Here is a 27,209-nt window from a genome sequence, read left to right on the forward strand (position 1 = left end):
TTGAGGAACGCTGTGGTTTTGGGGTGGAGAATGATCAATTTTCTGTTATTTTTGCAAAGGACAATGGGTGTTTGGGATAGCTTTTCTCACAGTGTTTGGCTCTGGACTTAGCATGAATTTCTGTCAAAGCCACCCACCTACGGAAATCTCTGATGCCAGAATGCATTTATGAGAGGATATTTAGTCTACAGGATAGAGCTGCTCAGTGTAACCCTTAATCTAGAGGCAGAATGATTTAACTGAGGACTATTACATTTATTTTTGAGTTGCAATACCTGACAGCAATTATGGACCCAGAGTGAGACCTCCAAATAAATGCTCTCAGCGGTGTGGAAATATTTCCCAGCATGTTTTTGAAATGTGCCATTCCTGAAGACTGTGTTGGTTGGGTGAGGTTTTCTTCTCTTGCTCATCTGGTGACAGAGCTCTGGATGCCTGGCTCATGAGTCTGCCCTGAAAAATCTGAGCACTGATCAGTGCCAGCGCCAGGATTTCAGCAGGAGCTGAGATGACTCACATCAGAGTCTTCTCGCAAGCTCTCTTAGTCACTAGCATGGTTCCTAACACAAAGATTTTACATGTTAAGTGTTAAATACATACTGTCACCTCTCATTCTTGCTTCAAGCTGTATCCATCTATACTCAGCATCTTGCACTGTCTGGAACCACCACCAATCCCTCCACTGACTGTGCTTTTGGCAGTTGGGACACTTTTCTTTGTTTTAAACATAACACCTCCTTTTCTTCCTCCTGCCTCTCTTCCATGGCCATGTTCTAGCTGCCAACATCGATAAGTTAGACTTCTAAATTTAAAGTTAATCTAAAGTCATCCATTTAATTCAGAGAGCTGTTTGCAAGAAGAAGCTTTCAGTCATCATTCATGGGAACAGAAGGATTCCCATGGCAGTGAAGGAGGAAAACTTGGGGTCTGGCAGACTGATGATGTAGTTCCAGACAGGAATCTGCTTGCTTGTTTGTTTGTTAGTTTTTAATATAATCCCGTCCCTTTTTCCTTGCATATATCAGGAAGACAATAATCAGGTTTTGCAGCAAATCATTTTTTTTTGGCCAGAATTTTGTGTGTGGCTCCAGTGTCACAGAGCATCTGTGTGACCTGTTGCCTCACAGTTGTCTGAAAATCTGTGCATTCTCTGCATTTTGTAAGATATTCTCCCCTCCAAGCCTGGTCTGTATGATTTTTGCACTCTCTCAGCTTGTCCCAGCTGGCATCAGAAAGTTTTCCCAGGGGCAGGAGGTAGCATGAAACAGAGTTGAGCTGTATCTGGTCGTACTTGAACTCCACTTACCCCACAAAAAGTCTAATCCACATTGGGTTTGCATAGCACCCTACTTTTTAAAGGAATCTTTTACTAATGAGTTCGTTCACCTCACTAGAAACTACTCTGCAGAGCTGGGCACTGGCTTTTATCTGTCCTCTGGGCCCACCAGCAAAGCACACAGTCTCTCCCAAAGCAAACACATTCCAGCGTGAGTACCAGCAGATGGAATAACAGGCTCTGTTGGCATGGATAAGGTTATTGCTTGAGAAAAAATTGCAGGATTGGACCCCTAAGGTCAGCAGAAGATGGGGCTGACAGGATCTTGTGTGTGCTCTGCAGTCCCACTGTGTCCCCTACCCACTCCATGGCCTGCTAACATCTTTCTCTTGCTTTTATGAAAAAATCCCCATGTTTTCAGCTCAGAAATAGATCTCTTTTGAAGTTTAAAAAGCAGTTATGTCATAGCTGAAACAGCTGTTCAGCAGCCACCCAAGCAAGCAGCAATTCCCTGTGCTGCCTTTGCGGAGATGAGCTGGCTTTGTGCATCCCCGTGTCCCAGCACAGAGGAGGAGTATGGGGAAGCATGACCAGCTCAAAAAGCATTCCAGGGAATGCCTGTGGATGGGTTTAAGCTCCACAAGAAGGCGCTGCCTGAGGGCTGGGGCACATTGCACGTTGCCTGCCTGTCTTTCAGGGTGGGAAGAACTGGCACGTTTGACCATCTAACGGATTTCAAAACGTTGTTCTGACACAAGCATACAACCCTCTGCAGCTGGGAATGCAGGGAATTCAGGGCAGGCAAGGTTTCAGCCATTTCCCCACAGCTGCTGGCCCAGGGCTTGTGCCTTGCTGGTTTCAGCCATGGACTGAGCTGACAGCCCCAGTGAGGACAGCGGGACAGCATGGTGGCCACCCACAGCCCTTCACATGGCTCCTCAAAAAGCTCGGTGTCAGGGCACAGAGACCTCAGAGTAAAATAAGAGAGGTGTTCTGCAGCTTACAGATCCCCAACACAGCTCCCTCACCCACTGGTGTGTCCTTCTGAGAGGTACCTGGGCTGCCACTGCACCAGCCAGGTGGTCTGTTCAGCACCTGCAGCACCTTGTAATTTCACGCAGCTCTGGTGAAAGAAATCGTGGGTAAAAAGAGTACAATTTACAGGGTTGTAAGTGGAGATGGTGCCTCATTCCTCTCAGTAAGGAGAACAGAGGATGCAGACAACTTCATCTGCACATAATGGGTCTTACTCGTTAACCCAATTTTTCAAACCCTGCGGTGTGCACGCCACATGACGGGAATGAGAGCACAAGTACATTCCTGTCAGCCTCCTTTTGGCCATTCCTCATAATGCCTCAGAGCAGCACAGCAGACCACACTGAATGTGAAGTTTCCATGATTAACCAGTGGATTTCAGCGCTGTGATTATGGTTTGACCAAAGATTATTGCTTTGGTTCAGTACTTCAGCATCATCATCATCAAATTATCACATTGCAGTGACATTTTTCTTCACACAGTGATTTCGTTCAAAGCAATGTTTCCTAAGAGAGAGAACCGAGTTGAGGTCTTCAGCACTTCGGAAGTATGGGAGGACTGCCGGAAGTTTGATTCAGATAGAGCCCATACATTATTTTAATAAAAGGCCTTATAAACTCAGAATGAAGGAGTACTCAAAAAACCCTTTTAACAGAGGGCCATAAAATCTGTTTGGACTAATCAAAATCCAGTTCTTGACCTCAAAACCAGGATGAGAAGAGGAACGATGCTGTTAGGAGAGAGGAGAGGTGCAGGTCAACAATGAAACTATAGTTTCAACTATCAACAGTGTAAGCAACCCTGTCATTTAGAGCAGAAATATTGATTTTTTTTTCCATTCATTGACATTTAAACATAACTGCTGTTCATCAATGACATGTACTATTAATATTTGGGAACTTAAAATTTTTAAATTTGGTTGTCTTGTGTTTTGTACAAACCATGTAGTTTATTTTTTAAAAATTTTGAACATGCAGTTTGGAAGCACATTGTAACAAGAAGTAATTTCAAGTTGAAGTTAAAAACAAATTTCTTTCTCATAATGGACTATTTAGTGTTTACCTGAGATATAGCTAGCAGGTAGATTTTAAAAATAGACATGCCAGCCAGGGTTCAAGACATTTACTGAATGTCACAGCATCACTCAGTCCTGCAGTTTTGACCAAAATATGTTATGCAAATGATGATGATGATGGGCTGCAACTCTGTGAAATTGTAACTTTTGAAATGGTCAAGCAGTGGAGGCATTTTAGGAGGAGATTACAGCTCATTTCTCACCTTGTCCAATTCAGAGTTTGCCTGGCAAGCATCCTGCCACATGTCTGCCACATCAGAGATATTTTATGTGGTCACAGCACACAGTGGGTATGAGTCAGTTGTTGACTTTTGGCTTTGTTTTAAAATGATTTTGAAGCTGGTCATCTTTTATAGGAGACCAACTGCAATGCCTTTGCAGACATTACACATATAACTGCATTCTGAGGGCAGGAACTGACTGGGACCAAGCACAGGAGCCTCTGTTAGAACATCTGGCAAGTGACATAAGCTGGGAATATTTTCTAAGGGCTGAGTCAGTCTGGGTGGCACCACTGAAGGAGGCAAGTTTGGGTGACAGCTTTCAGACAGTGCCTGGTACTTGAACTGAATCCTACCTGCAGGTTTTTGAAGAGAGGAAAAGGGGAGACAGTGGGCTGCATGCATTAGCTTTACACTTTCTAAAGAATTTCATCTGGTGGTTGGAGAAGCCCCTAATCCTGCAACATTTGAGTGAATGTTGTGACAGGAACCAGGCCTGGTTGAACCACTTGGCTGGTATTACACAGAAAGACCACTCCAGAGCTGAACTGTCAGGTCAGGCTTGCCTAAGAAGGGATTTTTAAGACAACTATTTTTCAGTTCTAATCCTTTCTGTTATTCCTAAATTAACTCGTTTGGGCAAGTCTCACATAGTCTGCTTTTATGGAAACAGCTTCTTTAAACACTAAAAGAAAATGATGCCCTTTGGTGCTTTTAATTCACTGTCTTTGCAGTAATTCATGCCAAAAAAAAGGTGGCAGGGGAGCCCTTATAAAGCTCTATTAATTGAAATAAATGAGCCATGCTTCAGAGAACAGTGTACCATAGAGGAAGGTCTGCCTTCTGAATCCTGCTCCCGTGGATGTCCCTTGTGATTTCAGGCATGTCGTAAAATCCACTGTCCACCTCATTTCCCCACCTTATTAAGAGGGGGCTGAGGTTGTTTTTTACCAGAAACTTCAGGGTGTTGTGAAGCCCAACTCAGTGCTTCAGTAGTACTTGGAGGACCTGGAATTTTATTTTGAAAACTATAGCAAACACCAGTCTTTCCCAGGGAATGGTGTTTATGAGCATGCTTTCATTAGTCCCTTAGCCTTTTCTTTTTCATTTGAGTCTGGAAAAACGTGTGGAAAATCATTTCATGGGGGCCTCTGGGAGAAATGAAGCTTCTTGCAGAGTGGGAGCTCTAGGGGATTATGTAGTGGCAAAGTCAGCTCCCCGAATCCACCAGACAGAAACCAGAAAAACCCACTGGCCTGAGGATGGCCTTAAAGCCCCCACTGGCCTTAGGTTGGACCCAAACACTTGACTTTTCCCCAGCTCTTTCATTTATATGTTCAGTCTCGGAGAAAGGGGATGGTGAGCAAGGCAGGCAGAGAAGTAAATGTCTGCTCCCTTCCTCCTCTCCTTCTCCCCAAAGATCATCTCCATTCACCTGACTTCTTTCCCAGATACGGTATCATTTGCTTCTGTGGGTGGGAGAGAAAATCATTTTGAAAGTTCAAGAGAAACATAAGCCTGCACATTTCTGAGTGTTTTTCTCCTCTTCCCTGCCTCTGAATGACCAGAGTTTTATTATCCCTCTTGACTGCATGCTGAGATAGGTACTTTCCTTTCAAGCAGGGCCTGCTCCTGGCAGCAGGCAACAGAGGCTCCAAACCTGGGATACTCTTTTCATGTCTGAGTCTTCCATTAACATCAATACTTTAACCTTCCCCTCACCTCCCACCCCCCTTGGTGTTAATGCTTTTGGATAAAGATGGCCCAGGAAGAGTGAGGTTCCAGGGAAAGTTAGGTATTTTTAAGAGAAACCAACCAGGGCTCAGAATTCCACTCTCTTCACAAGCGTCATGATCTCACTTCATGTGTCTTTTTACAGGCCTGCTCAGCCACAGGAGGGACCCACGTGCTGGTGTCATCACTGGGCCCTCAGTGATGGGGAGCCAAGCTGCACTTCCAGCCCCAGGCTCTGCACAGACAGAGGTCTCCCAGGGACTCAGCAGTGGAAAACCAGGCTCAGCGCCCCAAACAGGGTCTAGAACAAATGGCTGGCTGTCCATGGACTGCTTGGAGGAAAAGGCAGCAGCAGGATAAGGTTATGGTGTGGATTGATCCTGCCCTCAGAGCCACAGTTGGCCCAGGCACAGGCAGAGAACACAGCCAGCATTGTCCATCCTTCAGTCCACAGGCATCACGCAGAGCACACCTTGTCCGAACTAATGGGCCTTCACAGGATCCTTCTGGCTGAGAGATGATATCACAGATTATGTCTGTGTCCACTTTAGGTCTGGACCGTTGCTAAGAGAAAAACAGTTCTTGGCAAATTCCTTGAAGTGCTTGTCTCCTACAGTTTGGATGAAGACAGTTTGTTCAAGAAAGACGGGCAGGTGTGAGATTCTGTCTCTTTGCCTTCTGAGAATTGTTTTTGCCAGTGCAAAACTGAAGATGATACTGCTCCCATTAAAAATGAGGTGAATGCTCAGGCTCACATGAGTGGGTGGACAGGACTTCAAACAGGATGAATCTGGGGACAGACCTACCCTTGCCAAGACAAACAGCTGCAGAGAGCTGCAGGAAAGAAAAAGGGCACTGCTGTTCAAAATGATTCAGTCAGACAGGGCTGATTGAGGCTGTGTATCCATCATTTTATAACAAAAACCAATGGCTTTCATATGAGGAAAGAAAAGGAACATCATATGTCACACAGGAAGACTGGAGAACTGATATCACCAGGACAACTGATATTCCATAGGACAATAGAGATATGGGATGAGCACAAAGCTCTCACTCTCCTTCCTACATCTGTCTTTCATTTGCTTTGCCTCTATCTGCCTGTTGTTGATGTTTTCTCACATTATCCTGGCCCCTTTGTTCAAGCTGCTTTTCATTCCAAGAAGGCAGGGAGCTCCAGGTGTGAATGAGGGCTGTGAGCATGAACTCACTGTTGCAGTTATTATTGTTATCATTCCTCTGAAAACCAGCCTGGTGGAGGTTTGGCTCTGTGGAATTCATTCTTCTGTTTTAACCGTATCCTTGTTAAATGTGGAAAATGGAATGCAAGTGGAATGAAAATGTGGAAAGTGGAATGAAGTGCAGTGCTTTGCATGATGGCTTGCACCCAAAGGTGCAGCCTTAGCTAATGAAGTGCTGGCACGCTGTGGAGCAAGGTGTTTGAGATTGCAGGATTAGGACCTCCTGCTCAAAGGAATCAGGTGTTCAGGACTCGCTGCTCTTCTTTGTAATGAGAGAAACTGTATGTTAAAAAAGCCAATACAAAATTTTCAATGCTTTATATAGTTTCAATGTTTTTTACTTTAAGACCTCAATGATATTCAGTATTTGTATCCCTACCATCCAGCTATTTAGCAATCTGAACACACACTGTTTTTCCCATTACTATTGTTTCCATTACTGGTAGACTTGTGGATGTCTGGTTATTTTTGTCTTTGGTCACCCCCTGCATACATCTAACTGGGTACAGATATTTTAATACCTTTCTCAGTGGTTTCCCCTGCTCCAGTTGAGCCCCTGGAGATGTTATGGAGGGCCTTTGTGTGTGTTGGATGAGCACCTCTCTGGGATGAGTCTGGAGCAGAGAACTGCCATAACATCAAGCTGCACTCCAGCTTTCCCCCAGTCTGGCATGATGTGCTCAGTCCCTCCACAAATCAGGTGCAGCTCAGCCCTTACTCAGTGGGGATTCAGTGCACAAGCAATGGTGTGTTTTTCCTCAGATGTGCTGCCTCAAATACATTTGCCAGAGACAGGGATTGCCCATGACTGGACCACACAGACTCTCCAGAAGGGCTGAGACTCCAAAGATAGGATGGCAAGCAGCTTTGGCAGTCTGGTTGGTGTTTCAATAGATGGACTGTTTTCATCTTTGTTTTTCAAGAGTTGCACTTCTATTTTGCAACAGGCCCTTCCTGTGCCATGTTTAGCTCATTCAAACCAGCTCCAGTGTTTATTCCTCCCTCTGCATTTCCTACAGTGGATATTTCTAAACCAGCTTTGCTGGTGGAGTCCTCTCCAAATGGTGTGCTAAAGACCAAATGATTTAGCACATAATTAAGAAGTAAACAATGATCAGCAAGAAGTCTGCAGTGTCAGCTACAAGGCATGGCTTGGATGCAAGGAGAAGCAATATGCCAAGAAAAATGAGTGAATCTGTGTGTCTGTATCTTGATGTGGAGAGGCAGCTCCTGCTCCATCCCCACTGGAGTCACAGTTCAATGGGTATTATTTTTTGTTTTGCCATTGGGAACAACAGTGATTCAAAGGACACTAATGGGAAGGAGGAGCTTCCTGTAGCCACCAGGAGTGAGCATGGATGCTCCACCTGGGCTTTTGCACACACTGCAGCTGGTTTGTGTGGAAGGGGTCATTTCCTGGCCCTACTGCCCCTTGTGCCAGACGAGAGATGCTTCTGTGCTTCTCAGCACCAGGGCTTGACGTCTAACACCAGTGACAGGAACTGGTGCTGCTCGTGCAGCTCCAAGGCTCACAGTGCTGATTTACTGTCCCCAGGCAAATGGATTTAGTAGTGAGGGAAGGGAGTAGTTAAAAGGAAAGAGCTTGGCTCTGCTTTCTCCATGTTTCATCCCATGTTGGTGCTGGGCACAAAAGAAGCATCATGCCTAAGTCCCACAAACAGAATGTTTCTTTTATTCGGTAATTCCCTAGCTTTTAGTACAAAGGAAAGAATCAAGACACACAAGATTATTGTGCTATGGATTTATAATAACAATTTATTAATATATTATGCTACAAAAATATTTTGATAAAATAATATTAGAAAGTATCTTTTTATTACACTCTTCAAAACAGTTCATAAAAGCAGGAGGCTGAACAGGAAAAAAAAATCTAAAATACACTTGAATTGAAAACTGACGAACAGGCAGTTTGAATTTCGGTGTGAGCATGAATTTGCAGGATGGCTAATCAGTCCTTTAGAAGGAAAGTATTGTCTACTTATTGCAAAGACCTCTCTGCCTTTAGCTAGATTAAGGTGCCTCCTGAAATGTCAGTCACAGGAAAGGCTGAATTTGGGTTGGGACAGAACACAGACAACACACACACATGTAAATGTACACACACACACCTCCACACACACACACCCACCCGATGATCTCAAACTTCAGCAAATTATCTTTCTGCTTCAGTTAAGCTGAAACACGCTTAAATTGAAGCTGAGTTTTAGCACACTCCATGGAACATTGATCACTTCAGAGATATGACAAGACCATATAATTTTTGGATACAATACAGAAATGCGGTACTAAGCAAAGTTTGGCATGGTAACGCTTATGCTGAGATAATAACTTTGGCACTTTGGTTTCTCTAACATAAATATATGATGGGAAATTCCTCCCTAACAGTGGTATATGGTAATGACTGAGTCATATCATTTGACTAATCAATGCACTAAACATAGATTAAGTTCTCCCTCTTTCCATCTCTCTCCACAATTGTATATTGAAGAACTTAGATAAATATACAACTCTGTACCTTGGGTGTTCCTAAATTACAGTGGAGCTTGGAGGAATGGGAAGGGAAGTTCAACAAAGCAGATTTTTGACACCTGTATAAAGCATAGTTATCATAAATCATGTTCATCATTTATTGCCAGAAGACATATTGCATTATTCAACAGCTCCAGGGACTGAAGAGAAACTACATCAGTCATAAAATATAAAATACCTTCTGTCCCAGCTTACTGACTGGTTCTCCAAGTGGCAGTGCACGTTAATATCTGTAGTTAAGCAAGAAAAGCATTAAAACACTGAAAGAGGAGAGATTAGATTTATTGCTGATGATAAGAGATTATTTATTCCACCAGGGCAAGATCTTGGCAGATAGTCAGCATTTGTTTATAAAGCTACAGTTACATTTAATGTGAATTGTGTTGGTGACCCTTGTAGCTGGTTGAGAAGATGAATCACGCCACCATTGAGCCTTGGACTCATCCAAAGTCGTGTCCTAGATTGCCAGACACTGGGTAACTTTCTTGATTCTGTTTCTCGGAGATAAGCAGGATCACCAGTGTTTGCTATGATCTGTGGTGGGCATGAATGTCTTTGCTAATCTCCTGCTCTTGGAATCCTGTGGTAACCTGGGAATCTGAGCTTTCCTTGGGAAGGAGGAGTCGAGTCAGCTTTCAGTTTTCCAAGAAACCCACAGAGGAAACTGAAGCCCCCTGAAGCTGGTGGTCAGTGTTGCTTCCAGAGCACATATCAAATCTGGTCCAGGTTTTGAACTCAGGGTTTAGAAAATCATTAGAAATTCAGAAATCATGATCCATTGCAGCAGTGTGCATAAGTATGTGCTAACCACCACCACTGTGTTTTAATTAATGCTGGGCTGCCACAGCTGATTAGTAAACAACCCACTTTATCAACACAGTGAGGGTTGATTATCCAGCATTGCTCTGCATACAGGTCCTGTATAGAAAGTGACCTTAAGTCATACTTCAGGGTAAGACAAGAGAATAAAAGGAGTATTTGGTTAGAGACCTGTGCTGAAGCCGTTCATGTGGGGCTCCTGAGCTAAGATCTACAGAAACCTACTTAACCTTTAAGTCGTGTCTCCTCCCTGAGCTGGAGGGAGCTCAGGTGACTGAGGGAGCTGCTTCTAGATGGCAAAAGTCAGGTGTGTAGACCCCAAATCAAAGAGACACCTTGTTTTGACACCTACACTGCAAGAATGTGGGGGACCAGCACAAGGGTTCCAGTAAAATTCATTAATTTCCCAGAATTACAGACAAAATTCCAGGAAATGCAAAGAAGTTAAAACACACTTTGATATCCAAGCCATTTACATCCTGTGACAGCCAAACATACCACAGTATCTGAGCTAATGAATATTGAATATAACTGTCCAGTGCAGGAGCCACTCAGAAAACCTTACTGGTGATATAAGAGTGACTATTCTGTGCAGCACAATGACAGCTGGGAGTATGGAGAGATTTGTGTGCTCCTAAAACAAACAAAAAACAAACAAAAAAAAACCCCAAAACCCCAGAGGTTTATGAAGAAAGCCACAGATTAGGAAACTTCAGAATTGAAATATCTAGTCTTGGTCCTGTTGTTGGTTTTCCTTACAGTCTTAGACAAGTTGTTTGTTTTCTGCTCTTTTTTCCCTCCCTTATCTTTACATGGTCTTGTCTATTCATACTGTACGTTTTCCAACACCTGGAATTATTCCTGGGAGAGTACCACAGAATAATTTCTGGATACAATCTGGTTACAACAAATAAAATTCAATGGGTTTTGGTTTGTTGGCTGTTCACTTTTACTATGTAACTTATCATCACCCTTAAGATTTACCTACCTTATTTCCAGTTACATTCTTGTAAATAAGACATTATAATTCAGTTTTCATCTCTGCCTTGAAGACATCAGGAGAACCAATAATCTTTTTAAAATGCATTAATGTTGAATTTGAAGGTTCTCCTAAACCATTACATTCAAATGAAGGCATTTCTGGAGTAATAGCTCAAATAAAACCAAAATGAAAGTTCTCAAAATATGTTTCCAATATCCATCTCTGTGCAATAAATATTATGCAAGGTGAATGGCTTCTGTCCAAAACTAACATCTCTAATCTTCTGCTAGCCAAAATACACAATATGAAAGTATGCACAGGGTCTGTTTGAATCTCACATTTGGGGCAAAGCTCAAAGTTTTCCATTCAGCCTTATCAAAAAATCACAGAATCACAGGTTGGAAGAGACCAACTGTTGTACTTAAAAATAAAATTTAAAAAAAAAAAAAAAAAAAGGAAGCTTATAGCACCTTGTGGTATTACCCACTTAAATTGACCAAAAACCTACACCACCTGCTGTCAAAAATAGAGCAAAGGCTGGGGATCATGGTAAGTTAAAAAGAAGTTACCTGTCTTGTCCCTGGCCTTTGCAAGGAAATGGGCTGGGATGCATGATGGAAACGATCAGTATTTCTTCATGAAATCCTGTGATTTTTGTAGTCTAGTTACTTAATAACTCACTTTCCTGAAATAACTGGTATGACAACTAGCAAACTGTGAATTCTGAACTCTCTCACTGCAGAGTCTTGCAGATTGCATGGAATCATCTGCAGCTCCAGAGATCAGGCTGTAGGGATGCTGGGAAACTTACAGGGTTGTTTTTAGCCAGAATATCAGTAACGTTATTATAATTATCATCATTATCTTTTTTCCAAGGTGAAAAAGCACTGCTTTTCTGTAAAGAAAATCTTGTATTGTATTTTTCTGAGTTTGAGGTTTCTTTTCTAAATAAGATGCTTTCATCACATAGTTTTGACTTTTGGTTTGTAGATGACTAAGATAAAAACACCACTATTTCAACCAAAACTCATTTTCTAAACTCTTGTATCCAAAAAGACTTTTCATCATGTTCTGGTGGTGAAATAACACCTACATGCCTTTACAATACAGTAATTTTTAAGATGGCACTGTTTTTTTTCCCCATAGATGTTGTAAATCTCATTCTTCAACAAGAGCTGTTTGGATAGGGAGCACATTTTTCAGTGAGGGTAAAGTGTCACAACTTCTCCATCTAAGTCAGGTCTAGTCTAAAAATGGAAGAATGTTCTATATGTCTCCATAACATGGGGGTTAGCTTGATTCCAGTGGTGTTGAGCAGATTTTGGACAAGACATAATTATTTCAGCACAGAGATATCAGCTCTATCAGCTCATGGAAGCAAGAGAAAGAGGAATTTATATGGTTTTTTTGCCTCCAGGTTGTCCACGGGCATTAACAGAACTGGTGAAAAGGAGATGTATAGATTAAAAGGACACTACATCTTTATAATCTATAGACAGACCAAGCTCTCTTCTCATTTCTGCTCGAAAAGGTTGTAGGCTTATGCTTATACAAAATGAGGCAGAGAAGAAAATAATTCCAAGTAGGATTATTCCAGATTTTAAAAGATTTTTTTTTATTAAGAAAAAGGTGTCTTAATTTGCGTTAGCTGGTGAATTAATCCCGGGGCAAAGAGGAAAACTGGTAATTTCCAAAGAAGTTAAATAGTTTAGTTAAAGACAACAGGGGGAATGTAGAGGATTATCCTGACTAATGACTTATTAAGTCATGTAAAAATAACTGGTATTTTAGATTGTGGCAGCTAATGAGTTAAGAATGCACTTATTTTTCTAATGGGCAGAGGCCCCAGAAAGCAGGATCTGCTTTATTCTGTGTAACCTATGCTAATGAGATAAAAGAAGTAAAATAAAGAAGTTCAGCAGAAATGTTCTTATTGGACAGTTGCTGTAAAATGTAATCGTTAAAGAAACAAAGAAAGCATTCATTTGGTGTCAGTTCAGACATTTGCAGAGTTGTCAAAAAAATATAGAAAATATTAATTTATCTGTTTCACCATCGCTACTGATTAATAGGGATGTTATTAACATATACAACAAGAAAAATAAGTTTACCAGTCGAATAAATATGTTTTTTCTTTTTTTTTCCTTATATGAACATGTATATTTTACAAAACCCCATAGCACTATGGGAAATAAAGATCCTTCTACAAAAAGAAGATGTAAGTCAGTGTTACAATAAAGCTTTAGAGTTTCAAAATGTATCTGGGCAAAGAGACAAAATCAGCTAGAAGGCACTACTGAGTCACTGAGAAGGTCCAGCGTGTAACTGTTGCTGTCTTAAATTCCAATTCGTTCATAAATTATCTCTCTTTATTCCAAGGGATTGCAGGTAATACTAATGCGGTCAGGAGGGCTGCAGTAGGTTCAGGAGAAAAGAAGCTATGGCCATGCAGAGAGGAAATGTTACTGATAGCCATGAGAGGCTGGCGGGGGCTGAGCTCGTGGGCTGGGGCTGGGATGGGCGGGCGGGACGCGGCCTCTGATCCAGCTGGTTGGAAATCCAGATGGGAGGTTTGACCGTGATGTAGCCATTGGTTATCCTGATATAGGACGGCAACGTGGTGGTGCTAAAAGAAAACACAAGAGAAGGAAATTAAACAGGAGAACCCTTATCTCTGCTCTGTGAGCTGTCATCCCAAGTGGTAGCAACCACAATGGCAATTCCAATTATTATTATAATTATTATTGTTTGCACACATTAGACATCAGGGAGAGAGCCAGAGACTTATAACTATGATGAAGTGGAAACAGCTCTGATCCAGGATGTCCCTCAGCTTCTGGCTGCTGACAAAATACAGCCAAAGGAGGGACTGCTCTTAATGGATCTGACTTACTGCACTCCATTTCTAAGCACCCATTACTGGCCAGCATCAGAGATTGTGCTAAATGTTTCCTTGTGCTGACCCAGGATGACCTTGTTCTTACATTCTTTCTTCCCACCAAAGGCCTGAAAATTTGCCACGTCCCAGTGACATGTCTTACCACAGACCACATGGTGAGTCCAGGAGGGTCCAGAATACATCCCTTCCCGGTTCCACAAGCCTTAAAGAACTTCCCAGGATCCCCTTACTCAACTGATAACCTTGAGCACGGGAGACAGCAGGTTCATTTCTTTTCCAGGCTTTAAGCCATTTTGGATCAAATCACAAAGCCAAAACCAGACTCAGTCACTGTTAGGTTTCCCTGACTGTGGATTTGCCTCAATAGCAGTGTGATTGCTTATTGATTGTAGCTTGAGTTAGTACTTTGATTTGAATTTGCAGGTTGGAATTCATCATGACTCCCATGACACTGGAGGTCAAAAAGGTCCATTTACGATTGATTTGGAAGTTTAAGTTGTAATCTCCATTTCATAAACTGCCCCCACTGCATCCATTACTGGATGATCCATAATCCACCAGTTGTCAGGGAGCAGCACAACCAAACATGCAAACTGCACAGGGTGGATTTTGGACTTAAACCCAAGACATTCTGCTGAGAAGTGAGGAGAAAAATGGCAAGCTCCCCTGAAAAAAAAGACGTGACATTAATACCTGCAGATTCTCTAAATCTTCCATAAAGGGGATTTGGAGGCACTAAAAATGACCCTCATATAATTTTTAATGGGGTAAGAAGCTATGCAGTCCTATAAATATTTAGCTACAGTATCCAAGATCTTGACCTTGGAAGAAAAAGGTTGTGTCTTGTATAATATCAGATAAAAGGAATAACATCTTACTTCAGATTCATGCACAGAAACAGAATTTAGAAGGACTAAGGGCTTTTGTGTTTTTCTGTCTAAGCAATACCAAGATAGCTTTTTGCTGAGATACTTCAAAAGTGCTGAGTCAATCACAAAATGAAAAGATCAGAGCCCACCCTGAAGAGGGCATTGGTCAACATCAAATCCCATGGACAATCCCTGCACATTACACTTCACCCTGACTTTTGGGAGAAGTCACTTTATTTCTTCCTTCATCCTTTATACTGTCACCACAGCTTCTGGGTGGGATAGTTGTTCTGCAGCTAGAAGTGATCTTAACTAATGTGCAACTAATTAGAGTAAAAAGAGAAGGCAGTCTTCAATTAAAGACATAGGAATTGCTTCATGGGAGCAGATAATCCATCTAACCAGTATTAGGATTCTGACACCGAGAAGCAGTGCTTGTTCCAGGGCAACAAACTGCTGTGAACAGAGAACTCTGAAATCAAGGCTTGTTGGAGAAAGTTTTCTGAATTCCCACAGTGAGTGGTTGGTTTGTGTCTTGAAGTGATGATATCAGACACCCAGCTTTAGAGTTTCTGCTATACTGCATCAAAACTGCTGCAGTCAACACAAAGAGCTGATCCTGCAATAAACTAATGCTGCTCTTCCCAACCTGCCTGGCAGGAATGCCACTGGATTAGGCACTGTGTGGCCAAGCTCCTCTAACAGAAGTAACATCAGCATGAACAGCCTTCCTACAGTGAACACAAAGCATCATTAAAACAAACCTCTGACAAAAAGAGGTAACTACACACTCTGAGTAATCCAACACAAATGCAGTCATGATTCAATTTCTGATCCAGATCTCATTTGTCCTGCTGAGTGATGATGTGGTGCACAGGTCTGGCAGCACTGACAGTGGGATCACAACTCGGGTTTTCCGCCTATACTTGGTTTCCCTAAGGTAAGCATGGGTAGGTGTTTGTCTTCATCTTTTGGTACTGATTGTCACGTTACAGAACTGCAAAATTTTGCCCAAATTTGATTTTTAAACTACAGGGAGAGCCTGATTTTAAATTTTAATTTTAAAAAAATCACCAAAAGGCCATTCAGACTTCCAGTTTGTCTGTATCCTGCTATTCACACTTGGAGGCTTGATCCTCCAGTGAGATTGAAGTTGCCTTTGCACAAACTGTCTTTCTACTCCTCAGGGATGTTCTGTGCACACAGGGTGACCAGAGAACCTGTAAAAGCATCACAAGCCCATTCATAAGTCAGCTACATCTAAGGGATTCCTAAAGCAGCCTTAAATCAACACCTCATGTTTCTGTATGATGTTTCTGTGTTCTAGTCAACCTTTTAAGTGTTTTTGTTTTGTTTTTTGGGGGATGGAGGTTTTTTTGTTGTTTGTTTTCTGTTGATTTTCTTTTCTCCCTTATTCAAAGACCTGAGAATTGTTGACCACTTCTCCTTAGTTAATGAAGTTATTTTCTGTCTTCAAGACATTACATTTGTATAAAAGCATTTTTGTTAGGATAAATACTGTTAGGTGGGGTTGTTTGTTTTCAAAAGCTCCTTGAGTGCTTTACAAGAGAAGAACAGTGTGTTTCCACTAACATGTACAAAGCATTTGCTAATAGCAAATGAATCACAGTTTATCCATACAAAATATTTTCTTAATGTACTTTTAGCTGACTGCCAAGGTAGTTTAGAGATATTTAAACAGAATGATCCCTTTACCAAATGCTACAAGTCCTTGTGAAACCTCTGGTCTCAGTTTGTGACTAGGCTGTTTCTGTAGAGAATGGGGAGAGAAACCTTTCCAGAAGCTGGTCCACCTCATTCCAGAGCAGGTCTCTAGGGGGTCTTACTCTTGCTCGGGGTCTTCCACTTCCTAGGGGTTACAGAGGGGCCCTGGACAGCCAAGTTGGATTATAACCTAATCTTAGAGGTGGCCCTGGTGTCAGGAGATGACTTCTGCAAACTCCCTCTGAGCACGTTTGCATGTGCACGTGGGATCTCACTGACCCTCAGACATGCCCTAAGGATGAAGCAGAATCCCCTGAACTCAACCAGAAATGTTTCTTGGGGAGGATTTGAGCGTTCCTGAAATGAACATAGAGAATAATAAAAATGAATCACAGATCTGTGGGATAATAATCAAAATTATTATCACGTCTTCTCTTGCCAGACCAGGATATTTTATATTTCAACCTTTTGTGCCTGATAAAAAATATCTTTAATAAAACATTCCACATGATCTGTGGTTAACAGGCAACCACTGGCTCTGCTGTTCATACCTCGCTTTTTTGCTTCTGTGTATGGGATTGTTTTAAAAACTTGGAAGACTCCAGGTACGTTTTAGCCAAATGACCTGCGGTATCATATTCATGAGCTTGTTCTTTTGATCAGATAATAGGGCAGTTTTTCAAATCAGTGCATTACTCATACATTGTCTTACCATCATTAGAATGTGTAAAACTTTCCCCAGATATGGGGCCTCAGGCACAGGCTTTGTGCACAGGTTCTACTGAGTGCAATTACATAATTCAAGTCCTCTAAGCTGGGGGTGTGCTGAAGCACCTTGATGATCTGGGAGCATTTTAAAGCTGAAAAATAAAACAAACACACAAGCAACCCATTGAGGGAATTTCTGCTCTGGTTTGTCTTGCGAGGACTTTGAAGGGAATTCACAAATTAATTTTTAGCATGACTGGTTCATCTCTGTAAGCAGGGTTCACCTGACCACACGGGACGCCACAGCAGAAGGACACAGGTTAGGACCAGGAGAGACTTTCTGGCCCCAGACGCAGGAACAAAACCTAAACCCCTCCTGACATTTACGTCTCATCCAGTCTCAAAAAAACAGTGACAGTGATAGCAATTCCAGAGTCTGTCCAGACATCCATTCCACCATTTCACCATTTCTGATGTCCAGAATGACTGCCTAATATTTCACCAAATCTCCCTTGCTACAGTGTAAGGTCATGACTTGTCCTGTCCCCACGGACAGGTTTATTCCCTTCCTCTTCTCAGCAGCCTTTCACATATTTTGAAGATTTAACCATGTTTCACCTCAGCCTTCTCTTTTTTAAACAAGCCCCTCCACCTTTCTTTGCAAGTCCTCAAGTGCATTTCCTCTATCCTTTCCTCTGCTCTGCCCTGGCTCTGATCCATGACTTCTCTGGAATGAGATGCTCCAAACTGGGAACAGTAGGCCTAGGTGAGATCCCACCAGCCCTGTGCTTGGTGCAGTAGGTACCGCTGCCTCTGTATCTGCAAAATGCACGAAAAACAGGCAATCCCCAAGACCACAGACAGTACTGGCTCTGCTTTTTGCCTCCAAATTCCAAACCACCATTACGGACCCAGGAACTGTTCTGAAACTCATGGAAAACTGATGGTTCTCTGAGGGGGTGAGGACCAACCCAATTATCGTGATATTTCTATCCATTTTTAATCTGCTGCTGTGCCTTGGTCCCAACGTGGTTCTGTTCAGGGTGGAGGAAGTAACCCTTTCAAGTATAACTTACAAAGTGTTTGGGGATTTTTCTGGATCAAAGGAGCTATGTAAACACAAGACAACTATTTTTAATAAATGTAAGCAAATGTTGACTCAGACAGCCTTTCTTACAATAGCATCTGATGAAAGAAGCTAGATTGAAACCTGAAAAATGCATGTTTCAATTGGAAACCTAAAAAGCTAGTAAAGTGAAAGAAAATTTTTGAGTAAATACAAGAATGACTGTTTTGCATTTGTGATTTGATGTTAACCTTATGATGGCTAGGGGTTTTCTTAAGTGATATTAAGCATATGCTTCCTGTTTCTTTTCAAACAAAATTTGCCCTACATTTTTTCCCCCCTTTTTATTTAATGAACAGATGTGAAAGGACTGATCATGTTATTTTTCTGGTGATCAGAAATAATGTTCTGCAAGTGAAGACAATTATTCTTGGAACTAACCAGGCCTGTTTATGTCACCAAAATTTATTCATCAAGATTTGAAAAATACATCTGCTTAAAGTGCTGGGACCAACCCATTGCAGTCTGTAAATGAGCTGGTTGGCAAGAAATCTGACCACACATTTAAAGGAAAAGAATAGGTGCTCAACCAAGAGTTAACAAGAGTCTGTTGGGGGGTAAAAAATACACTAGAAAAATGTCACAAGGATTTAACTTTGAAGACAACTAGAGCAGCCTCTTAAAGGGAACATGAAATCCCTGTCTCCTGAAATGTTCATATTATTATTTCATCTGTTTCTGGAAGGGATTCTTTAGATCAACAACACAGGCTCAGTTCCCCCCATCTATCCCTTCATCATTACCTTCCTTACAGACACTGTTCTTGCAGCCTGAGGGATAAATCCTGCAGGATGCTGAGTCTTGTGGCCCCAGATGAGCAGGACTGTGAGCACATGAGTGCTTCCAGCACTAGCATTCACATACCTACAACTCAGCACATCCTAAAGCCCTTGTGGGACCGAGGCCAAGAGGCTCATGCTTTCTCAAGGTTCAGTTCATTAAAGAAAAAAAAAAAATCCAACCTGGATCTGATCAGGGAATCTAGTTTTTGGTCCAGAGGAGCCCACTGCTTATTTGCAGTAGGGTAGTAAACTGCCTTAGCATATCTGGGTGAGTAAGCACTATCACATGCTGGTTTGGGGCCAGCAGAGAAGATCTGGCATGAGCCAAAGAAGAGCCTCCTCCCTGCTATTTTTTGGTTACCCCAAGGTCACTGGGAGTCTGGATCTCTGGCCATGTCCCACAGTGCAACCACTCACCCTCCCCGTGAGCAGCACAGCCCCAGCCACGTGATAGACAGAGGGGTCAGCAACAGCACTGGGCACATCTCCACAGCCCTTCACTGCCTATCTGAGCTCTCCTGATGAGACTCAAATGGGAACCATCTCCATCTGACAGCAGCGTCAAGTTCTGGTCCTGCCTATTTTCAGTGCTCTGGCTCTTCTGGAGACTGCCACTGAGCAATTCCCCTCGTTGAGTGGGCACCTGTGAACCTCCCTGCTGGGAAAATACCCTGGCAGAGGCCCTATCCCCCACCCCCACTTGTTAGGAGCCATGGCTCATCTCTAGGAGAAAGAATAGGGTACCAAGGGAAATAGATGGAAAGGGAAACACATTTTTCACCAGGCAGTGGCTCTGAAAGCTGTGAGCAGCACGCCATGATCACGAGCCACACTGTCACCAGGTACTGAAATGCAGCTGGGGAGCAGGACACTGCAGGCAAGGATACTTAAATGTGCCATTGAAGAGAATCATAGGCAGTCCTTCAGCTGACCTGGCCTTTAGTAGGATTTGAAAGGTGGCATTAATGTCATGCAGGCTTGTAGCCAGAGGGAATCAGCTGTCTTTCTCCTACAGTTTCTAGGGAACAAGACATCTCCAGAGGACAACCCTTTCCCCACAAAGCCATGTCTCCAAGGTTGGTGAGATGAGCTGCTTCCGAAGATCCCTATCTCTGGAAATCAGGTCTCCTGAACCCCAACCAAGCTCTGGCCCCACTGGGGGCTCTGACTGGTAGGGATGGGTTGCCAAATTGGGTTGGGACAGCAGGGTGGGGTAGAGGAAAACTGCTGATTCTGCAGTGCGAAAAGCAGCTGCTGGTGGGACACAGCTCCCCTCTGCAGTGCTGCAGCAGCTGCCCCACACCAGGCAGAGCAGGGCTGCAGCTGCTGTCCCTTCCATGGGGTCTTGGCTCCGGAGCTTGACATGAAGGAGGAAAAGGTGGATCACTTGGATCAGCGGCTCCAGAGGGGCCATGGTGGTGTAAGCAGGAGGAGGCTCCATGCTGAAATGCAGCTGAGATTCCTCTGGTGCAGTTTTGGGGCCCTCTCAGGATGGGCTGTGGGCTGGAAGCCAGGAGATTTTGTTTTTATCCCCGAGTCACCCACTGAGGAACCATCAAAACCTCGTTAAATCACTTTACTGCTATGACTCCCCTGACTCTGCTCTGAGTCAGGACCTCGGGGCCTTGGTGTGACACCACCAGCATTAACATAACCTGAAGTGTTTTGCAGGCTCTCACTCTCATTTGCAGGTCCCGACGGATCAGGCCACCTGCAAAACATCTCTGTGATGACAAATTCAGCTCTGGAGAGACACTGACCTGCAGCAGGCTGAGCAGGGGCATCCTAAAGCCCCAGGTGGGTCATATCGTTAAGGGAAAGTGGATCATCTGCTGTGGGGCCAGAGGAGGGGATAAGGATGGGAGGGGACAGGGCTGGATGGGGCAGAGGGGACTGCTGCATCTGAGACAGGGAAAGGGGGGTTTGCTGTCCCAGCAATGCAGCCTGAGGACTGGGGAACACCGTGAGGCAAAGGGGGACAGGAGGATGCATCCAGCAGGTAGGGAATGAGCAGGTGAGAAACAACTCCAGCACAGCCCAAGGGCCCTTTTCTGAGGTGAACTTCCAGTTTGTGGGAAGGATTCCTGCACCTCACGGTGAGTTTTAGCCTTCCCCACCCCCAGAGGAGACTGTGCATGGCCTTTCTCAACGTCCTGCCCCAAAGTCCTTTAGGAAAACCCAGTGAATACAAATCCTGCACCCACACCGGTGGCTGTGGCAGAATCAGACCTGCTGCTTCTTTCCAGACAACTGCAGAATGGTGTAAAAACGCAGAATGTTGTAAAAAAACAGTAACCTTTGAAGCACACCCTCTGAGTAATTACCCCATTCCCATCTAATGACTAAAAGATGTTATATTCCTCTCTGATATGGCAACAACAAAGATTTTGACCTTATTAAAACCAGCCCATCAGGAAACAACATGTCATCCTTAAAAAAAAACAAACAAAAAAAAAGGTAAAAAAAAGAAATTAAATTCTTTAAAATCCCTGTGAACAGTAATTCAAGATACTGTAGCTGAAGACCCATGATTTGTAGCAGTGTCTGGGTGGTCCTGAGACAGGAGATGACAACATTAGCTCTTTCCTTTGCCCTTCTAAGAAATGCTTTGATGATTCTCTAATATCCTAAGAATATCCCCTGTGATTCTGCAGTGGGACGAGGCAATCACAGAGCTGGGATAATGCATCCCAGTTTTACCCTGGCCCTTGCTAAGAGGGGATAGCTCAGAGCCCTTTGTTCCACCAGCTCTGCACTGACATCTGAGCCAGGATGTGCTCACCATAGTCTAAATAGTGATGTGGGCTCCAAACCATCCCCAAACTCGCCCCCACCCACTGCACACATCTGGCTGTGTACCTGATTTGTGTGTGCAATTAAGGCACTCATCATCACAGCCCAAATAGCCATGGACTTGTTCCACTACTCCTTGGACAGATAATGACTGCATTATTGCAGCCAAAGTAAGCAAGAACATCAAGGGCACAAACACAGATGGGCTTAGCACTGGAAAAACCCTGCCAGTGAAGATTTTTGGGCAACCTGCTGACACAACACATAAGGAGTTAATTTGATGGAGCTGCAACCAGGTGGTTTTGAACCAAATCCCAAGCATGAGTAGAATATCTGTTTTTTTGCCTGTATTTTGCAAACTGCCTGCTCTTACCAATACAGCCCCACATGCAAAAGAATTTATATTTTTGGGGTGGTCAAAACTGTAATCCATATTTTACATCTCGGGCTCAACCTTTCAATTAATTAGAACCAGAGTGACTCCGTCTGCCCTTTTCTCTGTGTACTCAAGTGTTTGTTTGGCATTGTGTGGGCCCTATGGCTCAAATATTTTTTGCAGATGCACAGAATTAACCATGCATGTTTAGATGTGCTTGGGGAACACATACACTCGTAGAGATGTATATACTTGACCCTGTCACTTTTTTGTTAATACTGTAAAAGACATCAACTTGCCCCTCCAGATTTTAAAATGATTTAGAATAGGTGGTAGTGGGGAAACACCTAACACATCCTGTCAAATTAAGTATTTTCTTGGAGACTGTTCTCTAAGATAAAATTATTTCAGCTATAGAGATGTCTGTGCAATGTATTAAGGAATAAAATGAGCAACCAAAATATAAACTAGCTTAAATGGATGTGCAATATACTGCATGTTTCCACTTGATTTTAATTTTCATTTTCCTTCTCCCTGTTCTTTTTCCATCTCTACATAACAGTTTTTCGCTTTGCGTAGTCTGTATCACATTTTTCTTTCTAATTCACTGGGCTCACTTTCTTGCTCACTGCTTGTATTTTTCCAGTGTCTCTCTCAGTAAGAATAATTAAGATTGGGTCAGATCTTTGAACCTGTTATTTGGAGCACTGTCGAATTCAAGCTTGTACCACTGAATGAAAGTACTGGCCTCTTTTACTTGCCAATAGACTCACTTATAAAATAATAAAAGAAAAGTTCACAGAGCACCTCTACGAGGCACATTGAAGTGCTGCATTGGCCACAAGGTTTGGGTTCCTCCTGCTGCTGGCAGAGCAAATACGGTGACAGCAGTCACAGGACAAACTCCTACTCAAGCACTTTCAAACCCTCTGAAAGCCTGGAGATGCCATCAGTGGCTCATAAAAAGCTGCTCGCTGGCCTGCAGGGCTGGAAGGACTGAGAAACCTTTCCCTGCCAGGTGTCACAACTCAGACCCTGAAGTGTCTCTGCAGATCTGAGCTTCTGAGAGCGTGGTCTGCAGCACGTCTCTCCATGGCTCTGCCACATGAGGCATCCCTGGCACCCAGCAGCTCCCAGGCACTAAGCCTGGCTCCCTCAGCCTGGGCTCAGGCCCCAGGTATAAAGCTCACTTTGTTCAGTTAAGCTATTCAGGAATTGTGAAGAGGCAAGCTGAGCGAAACCTGAATTTGTCCTGGCATTTTCGTAATTGCAAGAACCTGGCTTTTACAGCATCAAAACCATATGAATTCAAATAAATCCTACTTCTCCTTCATCCCAGTGAGTAACTGGACTTAGACCAAAGCTGCCCTTCGGGATCCTGCTGGGTTTCCAGCCCGCAGTGCACCCCACGCTCCTGGGAGTGTAAGGAATCCAATTTCCTCTTGATTCACTCCACAATGAATCTGTCTTATTAGATACCACAATATAACTGTGGTTAAACCCCTCCTATAAAGCAGCTGCCCACCACAATAGCAATGTGGCCTTATTCCCTGTCATACTTTTCCTCACTTCATTTTCCAGGGCGTGAAACTCACGAGTCAGAAGGGGAATAGCAGAACCAGAAATAAATCCCATACCCCTTACCTTTTTCCTCTGGGCTAGCACTGACAGTGTTGTGTGTTTGCACTTCCCCTGAATTTCAAAGACGTTTCTCTTTCTTTACGGTAACTCACTGGAAGATGATTTTTAAAATATATTTTATGGATTTTACATAACTCTGCTAAGAGGAACAGCAGACTTGTAATTTTCAGGGCTTAGATACTGCTGGATATGTAGGTCACTCAAATAAAAAGTTCCAACATGGAGTTGTGGCGTTTGAGCAGGTTTACTCTGGCATTTTTTCCCTTGCCAAAGGAAAACCTTCTGTATCCAGAACTGCAATAGAGGGAGTGCAGGTGCTTGACTACCCATTCACGTTTGAGGAATCCAACTCAGCCTGGGCATGAGCCCATTCAGCACTTTTTACTGTCTGCAACTGCAGTGAGCCTTGAGTTAACACAAACCACTCCTCACCCACCCTAAACTGCAGGCTAAATGTGCTACTAGGTATTGAATTTTCTCTGCCTGTTAAACCAGACAACTTATTTTTCAGCTGAGTGAACATAAAGAGTGTTGTAGAGCTATGTTAAAATGCAGCTCAGGTTTAGAGGAATTACCTGAGGGTACTGAGTGCATTTTCCCATCTTATCTCTTTGATAAGAGGCAGAGAACTTTTATTTGTGTGGGTGTATGTGCAATAGATAATATGCCATGAGGAGTCATTGTTCAAGACTCCAAGAAGCCAATGCTCAGAACATCTGGCTAGTGAAAGCCCTGGACATGGAAAATATAAATGTCAAGGCTCATATTTATAAATTGGAAGGGCCATGACGACATCTGCTAACAAGCTTCTTCCAGAGCCCATTTGCTGTACATGGTTATTCACAGGCAACAACAAAAGCATGCAGGGATCACATGCATGGTCTGCCCTTCCTTTCAGGAACACACGCTCCAATAACACACAAATGCTCTGTTCTCACAACACAGAAATACAAATGTTTGCAAACCTCACTGCAAAGCTCTTGCATTCCAGACCACAGTGGGACACACACTGCTGGAACGGGCTAAAAATAGCTGGGGAAAAAGCCTTGCTTTAACACAGAAGACAGTCAAAGTCACTTAGCGTTAACTCTTTCAGTGAAATAAGCACCCTCCTTTTCTGCCTGGCTCTACAGGAGACACTTTGTACTATAAGTCTAATCCTGAAGCCTTGTTTTTATGACTGAGTAGTTGTGGATGGGAATCTCAAGACGTTAAACAAAGCCTAACCTATTTGACCACGGTAGCTCAACACTAACATTAAAACAAACTACAGGTAAAAGAAATGTGATCCTATATTTGCAACCACAGGCACCTTTTCTTCAGCTTAGTGGCAAATAAGTGCATTTCTGAGGCCTGAGAAATATAAAATTGATCCAATGAGCTTATGCGTGAGCATAAACATTTTGCTAATGACTTATTGTAGGTGTCTAGACCACAGTTCACCCCAATGCTCTTGGCACTGGCCACTGCCACAGAGGCTGCTCACAAGGCTGCCAAGTTGTCAAGAGAAGGAAAAGCTTCAGCAGAAAGAGCCTGGACAGCTTTATGATACCCATGAATTTAGCAGAGAAGGGATTCCATGCTGTCTGTCCAGTCTGCAGTACAGCCGGACACACATACACCTATATGAAAATGGTAGGAAAAGCAAAGATGATGAAGTAACATGGAGGAGATGCACCTCCTGGTCAAAAAATGAAGGTGGAAGATGCCTAGCTCTGCCTCCCTCTTACTGCAGTCTGCATCAATGTCAGGTGACAAGAATATACGAGATACAAGGGAGACATGTCCCCGCCTCTAAGAGATTCTGCTGAAGGCTGCAGGCTCTGTAACACCCCATTTTAATTGGCTTGGCCAGACTGCAGAGCAAAGTGCAGTGCTTGTGTGATCACAGCCTCCTGCAAACTGAGCTCAGAGAGGTGGGTGTGAGTCCAGCCGATGGAGATGCAGGAGGGGTCCCTTCCATATCCTTTCTCCAGGGCCCATACAAGCATGTGCAGCCAGAGTTTAAAAAGGCAGGTAGAAAGAGCACTGGAGAAAGACAGAACTGAAAAGTTAACAGGTTGTAGAAGTCCTGGCAGTGAATGAGGAAATGAGGCTGCACTGGCTGAGAAACAGCACAACAAGTTGGGATCACAGAGGAAGAGATCATCTAAACTCAGCTGCTGCTGCTTCTTGAAACTGAATCCTAAGAAAACACTGTATTTGTGCTGCATCAGACAGATCTTAGGCAGCTTAACAAAGTTAGCAGCTGTAGGGCTGTGTCCAGCCCCAGTCAGAAATACAGCAAGCTGGGACAGATATAAATAGATAATAAAGAACTATCTTTACCCAACACATCTCAAATGAGAAGTAGAAAACAAGAAAAGAAAAGAAAGCTCTTCATAGACTCCATAAAACATCTTGCATTGTATTTTCAATCTTAATCAGCATTGAGGAAGAAAGAGCAGAAAGCGCTCTTGGATATCCAGTGCTGAAAAATACCTCATTGTTCAAAAATCCTAACTTGTGTGCTCCAATTCTGTTACTCGTTCGCCTTCGGAAATATGGATTTAATATTCATGATGGATTTAAATTTCACTAAAATAAAATACCTAACGCATTACCAATACAGAATTTAGTTTAATGAAACAAAACTGAAATCTATACACAAATTACGTTTCCAAAAGACTTCTGTGTTCTTTAATGATTTTACTTTCAGGTATTTATAGCTTTCATTAAAACAGCATTTGCATACTGTTCTTCATATGAATTGGTCATACTGGTGCTGAGACACTTAAGCAACAGGGAAAGTAAACATGCAAGGCTTTTGCTTGTTTTCTCGAATTTTATCTGTATTTGTTTCATCCCACAGTGGCAGCACATTGTTAAGAACAACAGAACAAAGTGAAACACACGGATCTTTTTGTGTCTTTAGCAGGTCAAAGTGAGGCTGCACATCTTTTCTGCCCCATCTGGAGGATTACAAATTAACTCTTAGACTTTACCAGGGGAAAGAAGTTATCAGTCATGGCCAGCTGACAGTGAAGGTCTATTAGCACAGAGATGCTACAGGTTTGGACATGAATGTCAGGACTTCCCATCGTTACTGAGATGCATTAGAGAGCTGTGTGCTGAGGCCAGGTTCCACAGCTTTAATTAATATATTCTGTGCACTCTGACCAACCTGATAATCCAAGAAGCCTCAATAAAAACCATCTAGGGAGGGAAGATATGTCATCACCGTATCATTTGTTACAGTCAGGAGATTTACCTCTTGTTTTTACTGTGCTGAGTTACACCGTGCTCCTATTTGACTTTCACTGGAGGGCTCGTGTACCTGGGGCTGTGCAAAGGGCATGATGACAGAACTGCCAGAGCCA

General features: G+C 43.1%; 1 protein-coding gene across 1 annotated transcript in view; it reads right to left on the bottom strand.

Annotated features, from left to right (window-relative positions):
* Window positions 1-8,342: 8,342 nt before the first annotated feature.
* Window positions 8,343-27,209, bottom strand: part of LOC136294738 (metalloprotease TIKI2-like) — a 268,794-nt gene continuing 249,927 nt past the window's right edge. Inside the window, exon 7 of the mRNA XM_066192779.1 lies at window positions 8,343-13,557. Coding sequence (XP_066048876.1) covers window positions 13,335-13,557 — 223 coding nt within the window. The 3' untranslated portion in view covers window positions 8,343-13,334. The remainder of the gene's footprint in view (window positions 13,558-27,209) is intronic.

The sequence above is a fragment of the Chamaea fasciata genome, unplaced genomic scaffold (assembly GCF_029207755.1).
Source record: "Chamaea fasciata isolate MVZ Bird 193981 ecotype frontalis unplaced genomic scaffold, bChaFas1.0.hap1 SCAF_10, whole genome shotgun sequence".
Lineage (NCBI taxonomy): Eukaryota > Metazoa > Chordata > Aves > Passeriformes > Sylviidae > Chamaea > Chamaea fasciata.